This window comes from Psittacula echo (assembly GCF_963264785.1).
Source record: "Psittacula echo genome assembly, chromosome: 6".
Classification (NCBI taxonomy): domain Eukaryota; kingdom Metazoa; phylum Chordata; class Aves; order Psittaciformes; family Psittacidae; genus Psittacula; species Psittacula echo.
In genome coordinates, this window is record NC_137743.1 from 17,614,055 (window position 1) to 17,626,348 (window position 12,294).

General features: G+C 39.6%; 1 protein-coding gene across 7 annotated transcripts in view; it reads left to right on the forward strand.

Moving 5' to 3' along the window:
* Nucleotides 1-12,294, forward strand: part of BTAF1 (B-TFIID TATA-box binding protein associated factor 1) — a 50,351-nt gene that overhangs the window by 19,321 nt on the left and 18,736 nt on the right. For all 7 annotated transcript variants that reach the window (XM_080620635.1, XM_080620637.1, XM_080620636.1 and 4 more), the window contains 12 exons: nt 2,142-2,231; nt 3,647-3,742; nt 3,979-4,155; nt 4,694-4,834; nt 4,953-5,077; nt 6,050-6,170; nt 6,256-6,360; nt 6,956-7,105; nt 7,712-7,854; nt 8,026-8,200; nt 8,691-8,894; nt 11,001-11,430. In XM_080620635.1, coding sequence (XP_080476761.1) covers nt 2,142-2,231; nt 3,647-3,742; nt 3,979-4,155; nt 4,694-4,834; nt 4,953-5,077; nt 6,050-6,170; nt 6,256-6,360; nt 6,956-7,105; nt 7,712-7,854; nt 8,026-8,200; nt 8,691-8,894; nt 11,001-11,430 — 1,957 coding nt within the window. The remainder of the gene's footprint in view (nt 1-2,141; nt 2,232-3,646; nt 3,743-3,978; nt 4,156-4,693; nt 4,835-4,952; nt 5,078-6,049; nt 6,171-6,255; nt 6,361-6,955; nt 7,106-7,711; nt 7,855-8,025; nt 8,201-8,690; nt 8,895-11,000; nt 11,431-12,294) is intronic.

The window sequence follows — 12,294 nt, forward strand, 5'->3', positions numbered from 1 at the left end:
TGGCAGATCCCAAAATATTCAGTGGGGATCCAGACTCTCTTTAAAAAATATGAAGAGCTGTAGAGAAACAGAAATGTAACACATAATACAAAGAGAATACAGAGTGTTTAAGAAATATAAGAATATTGCTTTTCTTATAAACTGACTAAAAATATAATACCTGCTAGTTGCTCTTTCTGAAAAATAATGTCTTATAGTGAGATAAAACTAAATGACAACTCTTCATTGGTTACATTGCTACAAATTACATTACCACCCAAGTTCTGGAAGGCAGACGCGGGGACTGTGAGAATGAAGACCCTAAGCCCACTGTAGGAGAGGATCTGGTTCGAGACCGTCTTAAAAACCTGAACATGCACAAGTCCATGGGACCTGATGAAATCCATCCGCAGGTCCTGAAGGAGCTGGCAAATGAAGTTGCTAAGCCACTGTCCATCATATTTGAAAAATCATGGCAGTCAGGTGAAGTTCCCGACACCTGGAAAAAGGGAAATAGAACCCCCATTTTCAAGAAGGGGAAAATGGATGACCCGGGGAATTACAGACCAGTCAGTCTCACCTCTCTGCCTGGCAAAACCTTGGAGCAGATTCTCCTGGAAGGCATGCTAAGGCACATGAAAAACAAGGAGGTGCTTGATGACAGCCAGCATGGCTTCACTAAGGGGAAATCCTGTCTGACCAATTTGGTGGCCTTTTATGATGGGGCTACGGAACTCATGGACAGGGGTAGAGCAGCTGACGTCATCTACCTGGACTTGTGCAAAGCCTTTGACACTGTCCCACATGACATCCTTGTCTCTAAATTGGAGAGACATCAATTTGATGGGTGGACCACTCAGTGGATAAAGAACTGGCTGGATGGCCGCACGCAAAGAGTTGTGGTCAATGGCTCGATGTCCGGCTGGAGACCGGTAATGAGTGGTGTCCCTCAGGGATCGGTGTTGGGACTGATCCTGTTCAACATCTTTGTCGGTGACATGGACAGTGGGATTGAGTGCACAATCAGCAAGTTTGCCGATGACACCAAGCTGTGTGGTTTGGTTGGTACGCCGGAGGGAAGGAATGCCATCCAGAGGGACCTTGACACGCTTGTGAGGTGGGCTGATGCCAACCTCATGAAGTTTAACCATGCCAAGTGCAAGGTCCTACACCTGGGTCGGAGCAATCCCAGGCACAGCTATAAGTTGGGCAGAGAAGAGATTCAGAGCAGCCCTGCAGAGAAGGACTTTGGGGTGCTCGGCGATGAAAAACTTAACATGAGCCGGCAGCGTGAGCTCGCAGCCCAGAAAGCCAACTGTATCCTGGGCTGCATCAAGAGGAGCGTGACCAGCAGGTCGAAGGAGGTGATCCTGCCCCTCTACTCTGCTCTTGTGAGACCTCACTTGGCGTATTGTGTGCAGTTTTGGTGTCCTCAACATAAAAAGGACATGGAACTGTTGGAACAAGTCCAGAGGAGGGCCACGAGGATGATGAGGGGACTGGAGCACTTCTCGTATGAAGACAGGCTGAGAAAGTTGGGGCTGTTCAGCCTGGAGAAGAGAAGGCTGCGTGGAGACCTCATAGCAGCCTTCCAGTATCTGAAGGGGGCCTACAAGGATGATGGGGATGGACTATTCATCAGGGACTGTAGTGACAGGACAAGGGGTAACGGGTTCAAACTTAAACAGGGGAAGTTTAGATTGGATATAAGGAAGAAATTTTTTACTGTGAGGGTGGTGAGGCACTGGAGTGGGCTGCCCAGGGAGGTTGTGAATGCTCCATCCTTGGCGGTGTTCAAGGCCAGGTTGGATGAGGCCTTGGGTGACATGGTTTAGTGTGAGGTGTCCCTGCCCATGGCAGGGGGATTGGAACTAGATGATCTTAAGGTCCTTTCCAACCCTAACTGTTCTATGATTCTAAATATGATAACAATATCTTCTGTGCTAGAAAATAGAAGCAGTTCTTAATTGTTTCGTCCGCAAGCTGGGACCTAAATAGGAAAAAATGGGTTTGTTTTGGATGGATTAATTTTTAAGTATATCAGTTGGTCTAATCTTGAAACATTTCTATGAAGACTAAAGTAGAAGTGTTTTAGTTACCCAGTGTGGCTTTTATCTTTGTTCCTAAATATTTAAATTTTTACTTTCGATTTCACTTCCTAGGTTCGACATGGTGCAGGTACTGGACTGAGAGAGATACTTAAAGCTCATGGTAAAAGTGGCGGTAAAATGGGAGATAGCTCTTTAGAAGAGGTAAGTTTCCAATCATGTAGACTTAATATGTTTACTTAAATGAAGTTTAGAAAACAGACTTCTTTAAAATACTTAACCTCTACTGGAGGTGGCTGATCAGGGAGAATATAAGCCATGAGATTTGTCTGCTCAAAACAATCTGGATGAAATCATTGTATGCACTATTGTATGCACAGTCATTAAGATGTCGACTGTGTGTAAAGTTACTAAACACTAGCTTCCATACTAGAAAATACTGGTTTTGAGCACACCCTTACCATGACTGAAAGTTAATCATGTCACTCTCGTGAAGTGTCTCAGGCCATCTTAAGTAGTTAGGTGACTCATAATCAATCTGCTTGCTTTGTTATTATGAGAAAAGTTATTTAAACAGCCTATTTAAAAGGAAAACACTTTTTCAAAATATCCCAACAGTAACAGCTTGTTTATTAATAGTGAATCTCATGAGATTCATACTGACTTCCCTGCTGTAAAAGCAGCTTGGAGAGCTTGTGTTTTAGAGTGTGAAAGAATGAGGAGATACATTTATCAAATGTAAATCAAGCTACCTCAGCATACTATATATATAGGTAAAGCAAAAGCTACTATCTCTCCTTGCTTCCACATGGTTAAGTAGTTGTTACATGGAGATTGCAGGGTAATAACACATGCTACAATGGTAAGATACTTTAAACATTTTCTCACCTATTTATGGGAAGAGTATGCGTACTCCAGGCTAGTTTCAAAGGCTGCTGTGCATGCTGTATGCAGGCTGTAATTCTTTGACATATATGGGAATATGAAATCCACAATATGATTAAAGTTTTGTTTATTAAAGCAATAGCTTTCAAAGGAACTGGTGGTCTAGTAGGCAAACAGTGGAGATGAGAAGGATAATGTCTGAGCAGTTGCTTCTATGGGCTTTTACTCCAAGATTCAGAGTTACAGAACTATTGGGTCTCTTAACAGATTGCAGACAAGCTTGGTCTAAATTGTTTGTTAAATCTGGAGGAGACATGGCTGAAAAGCAAGTTCCTTTCACTGGGTCTTCCACAGCGATGTACTGCTTCATAGTTCATGTTTATTTGTAAATTTTCTTCAAGCATATTAGTTGACTTGCCTTGGATGTATTGACATTAGTCAGTATGGATTAGCTGAATGACTCTTACCTTTGAGTGCTGTGTATGTTAAATACTTATCTGTCTACCTTACAGGGTGCTCTCTAGCCTTTTGATAAAGCTACCTTGTTAAATAAGATGTTTATTTAAGCCAGGTGAGCTGAATTAGTGCTATTTTGCTTTGACTATCTGAGATGGCTATACTTAATCAACTTAAACATGTTGCCACTTCTCTTATAAATTTTAGCTAAAGCAAAAATATCAGCAATCCTTTATGAGTAAATACATTCAAGGTGTTCAATTTTTCTCTTTTTACAGATGGTTCAGCAGCATCAGGAGTGGCTGGAAGACCTGGTTATTAGACTCCTTTGTGTGTTTGCATTAGACAGATTTGGAGACTTTGTTTCAGATGAAGTAAGTTGTCTCTGAACAGGTAGATCAGCAGGTTTCTTTGGGAGACAATACTGCAGCAGGTCAGCTACGCTTTGTACAGTGCTACTACTTGTAACTGCTCACAGATGCTTATTACAAAGTAGCTGAGAGATTTTATCTTGTCTGTATAGCAGTTTTGGTCATCTGACTCTACTCTTACTGATTTCTAAGTCAGATTTCATACAGAAGTAACCGTTTTATGATTTACTTTATCCTAGGTGGTGGCACCAGTACGTGAGACTTGTGCTCAGACTTTGGGAGTAGTATTGAAACATATGAATGAGACTGGAGTTCACAAAACTGTGGATGTTCTCCTGAAGCTGCTAACACAAGAACAATGGGAAGTGAGACATGGTGGTCTCCTAGGAATAAAGTATGCTTTGGCAGTACGTCAGGTAATAACCCTCATGACAAATTGCTGAGAGCTTTGGAACAAAAAGCCCTACTTGAAGTAGAGGATGTGGCTGAACAGTACATAGATATGATAAAGCAAACTTGCTTGCACTGCAGTCTCATGCGAGTTATAAGATGTGTGACTGCATTTTTATGTCCAGGCTGCAGAAATCTTCACATATATAGCAAAATTGTATTGTTGTAATGTGCCAAGTTACATTACAAATATGCTTGTCTCGTTTTGGTGATGCTTTCATGTGTGAGGTTAACACTGCTACAAAGTTTTAGTGTGTTCATGCTACTATTTTGCAAACACTGAGCTTTGTTTATATACAAACAGAGCCAGGTTACAGTTCATTCGAATTTATAACCTAGGTTTTAGGATATGAGTGGTAACTTAAAATATTTAGATTGTTGTCTTGGACCTGTAGCTTCTGTTTTATGCAACAAATGGATTTATTCCCACACTTAGAGTACATCTTAATTGTTTCGGGTGTTACATGCTTTTAAGTTCAAAAAAGCTTTTGATCTTTTTGGCAGGACTTGATTAGCACTTTACTGCCTAAAGTGCTGCCTGCAATAATTGAAGGTCTCCAAGATCTGGATGATGATGTCCGAGCTGTTGCTGCAGCATCTTTGGTACCAGTAGTGGAAAGCCTGGTCCAACTTCAGTCTCAGAAGGTGACTGAATTGTTTTCCATCAGTTCTAATGGAAAAGTTCGCTTTTGGTCTGAATGAAGAAAATAATGCTTAGAGCCAGCACTTTTTTTAAGATTACCTCCTCTGCTTATTTGTGTAGGTGCCTTTTATTCTTAATACCTTGTGGGATGCACTTCTGGAGTTAGATGACTTGACAGCTTCCACAAACAGTATCATGATCCTTCTTTCTTCCCTCCTGACTTATCCTCAGGTCCGCAAATGCAGGTAACTTTTTCATTAGTATTGCTTCACTATTGCACGTTTGACTGTCCGGTTATTTTCAGATTGGAATGATCAAAGTTGCTTTCAAATTGCATACTAAGGAGATGCTTGATTTAAATCAGCTTTGGAATTTTACTCTTGCTTTTCCTTAAAGTGAAGGACAGCACTTCTATATTCATTACGTCAGTAAAAGGCAACAAAATAATTAAAAGGTACTAGACATTGTTTATGTATGTTGTGTTTTTTCTTCCTCTCTCCATTCATCTTGAGTATTTTAGTAAAGGATATCAGCTCCACTCATAGTTATCCTGCCCACAGACTTTGTTTGTCTGCTTCATGTTGACAGACTCCAAACTGCATACTTTAAAACACACACATGTATCTATAGGACTTTGTTATTTGAATAGTTCTAAAGGAGCTACAAATGTGAAAATTCACATCAATAGGACAACCAGTAATTCTGTGACTGGTAGAAGATAATGCCTAGTTCATATCTGTTTGGGACTCTGTCAAATTAGAGGAATTGCTTGTTGGTATGTTAACAGTTTTCATAATCCACATGGTAAGCTCACAGCATCTGCACTTAAAGGTAGATACTTTACACATCTACCTTTATCATTCTGTATGATTGCCACTGCTCAAGCTGGTTTTTGCCCAAATCCAAAATTAAGAATGAAGTTGTCACTAACGCCATCTTTAACTCAGCGTGTCCTGCTTGCATTAGTTGAGGTGCAAGCTCCTGCAAAAAAGATCCAAGCTTGGTTTTAATTATTTCTAAAATCATAACAAAACCAAAACCCTCATTTTTTGCCTGAATACTTTAACAAAGCCCAAAGTATAATCTGAGAAACAACATGGTAAAAAATACATGCTTGAACTGTGTATCTGAAGATAAACAAAATTAACTTAGCTCTGTGTGTTTATTTTTGGGGGTTTTCCCTCTTATGGCTTCTACGTCTCCACTTCATGTACTAGTATTCAGCAGTCACTCACAGTTTTGGTCCCACGTGTGTGGCCGTTCCTGCATCATACTATATCTTCCGTACGAAAAGCAGCCCTGGAGACATTATTCACACTGCTGTCCACCCAAGACCAGGTAAGAATTTAGTGTTACTGGTGGTTTACTATGATATGTATTGGAATCTGCTTGATCATATGATAATATGATATCCTTGTTTCAGAGCTCTTCAACATGGCTGACTCCAATTCTGCAAGACATGTTGAGGCACATATTTCAGTTTTGTATCTTAGAAAGCAATCAAGAAATTCTGGATCTTATTCACAAGGTATTTGCATGACTTACGACCTTCTTGTATATTGATGATGTATCCTGCTCTTTCATGTCCTCTGCACTTTTGTACAGATAAAGAATAGTGTGTTCATGTTAATTATTTTGTAGTTAGCCTAAGTGATGTTTTACTATATAGTGAAGGAGGATAGAATCATTGAATGGCTAGGGCTGGAAAGGACCTTAAGATCATCTAGTTCCAACCTCCCTGCCATGAGCAGGGGCACCTCAAACTAGATCATGTTGCCCAAGGCTCTGTCCAACCTGGCTTTAAGGGATGCAGCGTTCACCACTTCTTTGGGCAGCCTGTTCCAGTGCCTCACCACCCTCACAGTAAAGAACTTCTTCCTTATATCTAACCTGAACTTCCCTTCTTTTCACTTGAACCTGTTACCCCTTGTCCTGTCATTACAGTCCCTGATGAAGAGTCCCTCTCCAGCACCCTTGTAGGCCCCCTTCAGATATTGGAAGGTTGCTAATGAGGTCTCTGAGCAGCCTTCTCTTGTATGGTTCCTACAGTTTATCAGCACATATATGATATTATGTAGACCCATACAAATTTGTCATGATTTCCACTATCGTTCTTTCCCAAGGTATGGCTGGAACTGTTAAACAAGGCATCTGTACAGTATGTGGTTGCAGCTGCTTGTCCGTGGATGGGAGCCTGGCTCTGTTTAATGATGCAACCATCTCATTTGCCCATTGACTTAAACATGTTGCTAGAAGTAAAAACCAGGTCAAAAGTAAGTGAAATGTGACCTCTCTAACTATTCTGGGGAAAGTGGGAAATTGATAATTGATTAGCTGTATATAAAGGTGCTCTAAATGTGTTAGAGGGGAGTGGTGGTACCTTTTTACAACTCTAAATGTAGCCTGTCTTGCAAACCTCGAGTTTGTAGAGCAAAATGGTTCTTGTCAGGTTATCCATGAGAACTCAAAGTTCTATCATGCAGCATGTTCCCTGTGAATCTTTCAGTTGTTCCATATAACCATCATGGTTTCAAACCCATCTGTTTGAAGGACTGAGTTAAGTCTGAAAGCATTGTGTTATTTCTGAAAACGTGCTGAAAAAGTTTTCCTTTTTCTTCTATGTGGACTCAGTTTATCAGCCAAATGTTGAGTGTTAATTTTAATATTATCTTGAAGGAACCATAACATGCATTTAATAGAACGACAGAAACTACTAGTGGAGAAGTGATTTACAGCGGTCAACTACTTTATGTAGAGTCTGTTATCCCAGAAATGTTCTGGCTTAGTCCAACTTCTGCAGAGAATGTTACGGAATATGAATTCATCTTTTCTATCACAAACACATTTTACTTCCACTCTCTCCCAAATTTATTCCATAGGAAAAGGCAGGTGCTAAACTGCGTCAAGGTCAAACCCAGAATAAGGAGGTGATTCAGGAATATATTGCTGGGGCAGACAGCATCGCAGAAGATCCAGCAACCAGGGATTATGTTGTCATGCGAGCTCGGATGATGGCAGCAAAGTCAGTTTACTCTAAATCTTAAAAAAAGTATTTTAAAACAATTTATCTTTTTGGTTCTGTGGTGCTTTTGCTAAAATCTAATTATGTAGACATATTTGGCATCTTCATTTTGAATCGTTAATTGCAGGGTAATTGTAACACCGACGTGACTTTTCTTTCTCTTTCTGTCAGGTTGCTGGGAGCACTTTGTTGCTGCATTTGTGACCCAGGTGTAAATACAGTTACTCAAGAAATAAAGCCAGCTGAATCATTAGCTCAGCTACTGCTCTTCCACTTGAATTCTAAGTCTGCCTTGCAGAGGATTAGTGTTGCATTAGTAATCTGTGAGTGGGCAGCCTTGCAAAAGGTAGGGTGTTTCTGCAGCAAAATTAAATTTTACTCACTATGCACAGCTTGTCGTCCGCTACTTAGCTTGAAATGAAATTTCAGTTAATAAGCTATAATCGTACTTACACATCTAAATACTAAAATCTTGATTGTAGGCAATGGGGGAATTCATTACTCGATAGCTGAACAGCAACTGTTGGAACTATGAATCAGTAAATATGCTCACATTTCTTCTACAAATGTCTGTTCTCAAGAAGCATGTTATTTAAGGTCAAGGCTTTCTTTTAACATGACTGTCTTCCCTGTTTTCAGTGTCTCTCCTTTTCTAGTGGCAGACTTAAGGTTTTGTTTGTAAGTTTTCATATCTGGATTACAAATATTAATGGCCCCTCTGGAAACGGGATTTTTTTTTTTTTTTTGGTAGATAGATTGCCCTTTTTAGTGCCCAAAACTGAACAACAGAAGTTGTGATTACTCTGAAATAAAAATGACATCTTTTCCTGTTATAGGAATGTAGAACTGTGGCCGTTTGTGTGCAGCCTCGCTTACTTGGGGTGCTTTCTGAGCATCTCTATTATGATGAAATTGCTGTTCCTTTTACACGAATGCAGAACGAATGTAAACAGCTCATCTCATTGTTAGCCGATTCACACGTTGACATTGGAAACAGAGTAAACTGCAGTGTATTTACAATAGATCAAGCTAATGAGCTGGTAAGTAGAGGCATGCCTGCCCTTCCTTCAGATTCTGTTCGTGTCTTCAAATACATCTTCAGCATAATTATTACACAGATGGCAACTTTCAGAAATAATGTAGTGACTTTACACATCCTTTGACATGAAATATGTAATGGATACTTAACTACTTCCTCCGTGGTGTTAGAGATGTGCTGAAAACTGAGTACAATGCAGGTAGATACTAGAGAAGAAACTGACAGTGTCCTGATCCCAGGTTGTAGATTCACCATTGAAATCTACACAGAAGAAAAAGCAGGCTGGAACTCCTTCAAAAAATGCTGTCAAAAGACTAGTAAATGAACTGTGTAAATTCTAGACCTTCTCCCCACCAACTCCCAAGCGTGTGGTTTAATGTGTGGGGTTTGTTTGTTTGTTTTTATTTTTTTCTTTTTCCTGGCTGTTCAATTGTTTTGTCTTTTCTTAATCTGAAAACATCAGTGTTAGATGTGCTAATGAAAGGTAGCTCTTGACATTAAAAGCTCAGTAAACAAAAATAGATCTGATAATGTTGGGGCAACAAATTAAAAGGTTTTTCTTCCAACCAAAACCTGACCTCTTAAGCAGAGAGAAAGATGGGTACAGACAGATGAGGATGTAAATGAAGAGCTTGTGGATTTGAGAGCCTGCGAAGTAAAAGGAGACTGGGGTGGGAGAGGTGTGTGGATGTAGGAGGAATGAAGGAATGCTGATAGATGTAGTGCATCTTGGAGAGGGGGATTAGGATCCTGGATGTGTTCGTGTATGCAGCTTGGATGCTAAGAGTAAGGGAAGGTGTGAGTTCCTACAGTTACGGCCATGACGACATGACTATAGCATGATAGATCTTGAAATTCTCAGAGGGTAGTATTTATGTATACCATGCAGTAGCTTAACTTGGAAATCTCAACATACCTCTAAAGTTACAGACAATTGTGTATATGGGCTGAGCGTATTTTGGCAGCCAGTCTGATTGTGACTCCATCTACAGTGAATAAATTTGCAAGGTAGGGACAGACAGAATAATGTGAGCTCGTAGTCTGTGAAGTACAGGAGTCTTCATGTACCTCAGTTGTTTGCTCTGGAGTCTAGTGATAGGGCTGCTTGACCAATGCATGGGTATTTTTCAAGAGATCTGCATTCTGAATTAGAAGACTTATTCCATAGCCATAGGAAATAGCAAATAGTTATCTTCTGCGCTCTTTCAGCTCTTCAAGTTTTCTTGCAATATGAACACCAAACCTACTCTGCATTGTAGTATGGGTCTTCGTGCACTAGATGGAAAAACTCTGTGCTCTTCCTTCCTATTCATACTTTTTGCATCCTTTGGTCATTTCAGTCATCAAGGTCATGTGGAGTAGAACCTGAGGTATCTATAGAACAAAGCAGTACAAGTCCTGTTGTTGAAAGACCTGACCTGAACATTTAAAAGTAAAAGGCAAAAACAGAAAAAACCTCTCAGACCAACCCTCTCAACAGCTGCTGTCATCTTTCCTGTACTTAGAGGCCTAACCATCCTATCAGCAGAAGAAGTTTAGCATTTCCATGATTCCATGTTGCTTTTAACTTGTTTCCTGTGAAAGATTTGAGTAACAGTAGTCAGCCAGTAGTCAGAGGGTATGGCAAGTCCTGCAACTACTGGGGTTTGCTGCGTTTTTCCTTACATTTTTATCCAAGTTTCTCTTTCCTCAAAAAGAGCATAGAAACAACTTTTTCACACAGGGGCCCTTGCACATCCTTTCTGGCCTTATGAATCCATAGCATATTCTACTTTGCTTATCTGTCATGTGCTTATGTGTTGCCAGAGTATCTGGATATATCTGGCAGAAATAGGACAGTCTAAATTTGGAGGAGAACATCTCTTTTAGCTTTCAGAATCTAGACTCAAAATGTTCATAATATGCCTAATTTTTTTTCCCCTTGAGCTGCAGTTGAAGATTCCAGAAACTACTTTTTGCAGCATTTCCTGATATTTGTTGGAAAAATAGAAATGATAATACCTGGTAAAGTGACTCGTGTTCTGCCAAGAAAACCATGGTTTTCAGAGGATATCCCTGTTTACAATAAATGAAATGGATTTGTAAGTTTTTTCTTCATTTTTGTTAGGTTACTTCTGTTTTCAATGAAGCGACATCATCCTTTACTTTGAATCCTAAAATTCTACAGCAGTTGGATAGTAAACGGCAACAAGTCCAAATGACTGTTACAGAAACAAATCAAGAATGGCAAGTGATGCATCTGCGAGTCCATACATTTGCTGCATGTGCAGTTGTGAACTTGCAGCAACTTCCAGAAAAACTAAATCCTGTTATAAAGCCCTTAATGGAAGCTATCAAAAAAGAGGAGAATACACTTGTACAAAACTATGTGGCTTCGTGTATAGCAAAGTTACTTCAGCAGTGTACAACAAGATCTCCTTGTCCCAACTCAAAGATTATAAAAAATCTCTGCAACTCCCTCTGTGTGGATCCACATCTGACCCCTTTAGCAGCATGTCCTGCACAGCCTCAGAGCGGCAGCTATGAAAACTCAAAAGGTATGATACCTGAGACTGCCAAGATTCCTAAAAATGCTCGTGCTTTTCTCTGAACTGTTAAAATGGGTATTTGAGTGCTTCTTGTTTTCAGTGTTTTTGAAATGCCAGCAACTGAGCCTTCATTTCTTAGTAATTATTTCATTTAGGTATCTTAAACTACACGCTGTGTGCAACTAACGATGTGTATGGTTTTCAGAAAATTTATGTTAAAAACCACCTTTGTCCCAGTTTTCGGTTACTTGCTGTTATTATCCACTTACGATTACATTTCATTTACATACATTATGAAGCTTTTCATTGAAATTGAATAAGTATGGAAATTAGAGTAGCCTGTTAGAAAAAAACCCTTGACTTGTGTTACGTTCCATGGGCTAATACTAAGATAACAAAAGATGAGTACAGTCTTTGAATTAACAAATAGTTCTATGCACCCTGTTCCTGCTGTTCCTTGCTGAAAACATATAGATTGAATGAACAATACTAAGACCTTAATACTGTCAAAGATTCTAACGTGCTTTAAGGTTTGACCATTATACATAGTACTTTTTTGTAAAGTCAGAGTAGGGTAATATCCATGTCTGATTGAAAATTAAGCTCATTAGCATAAATGGAAACATCAACACATCCAAAGATACTGATAGCATGCTCTTGTATCATGGTAGAAGTCATAAACTATTTGTAAAGGACACAGAAGATAAGGGTTTTTTTAAACTTTAGAATGTAACATATTGTCTTACACAAAAAAATCTTGTGCGAACTTTTTATATTTGACTGCAGTTTTGTTACCTGTGTTTCCTGCTAAGTAATTTGTGTAGCAGTTTACACACTTCAGTTTTGATGCCAAGGCTGTAAATGAGCTCTGAA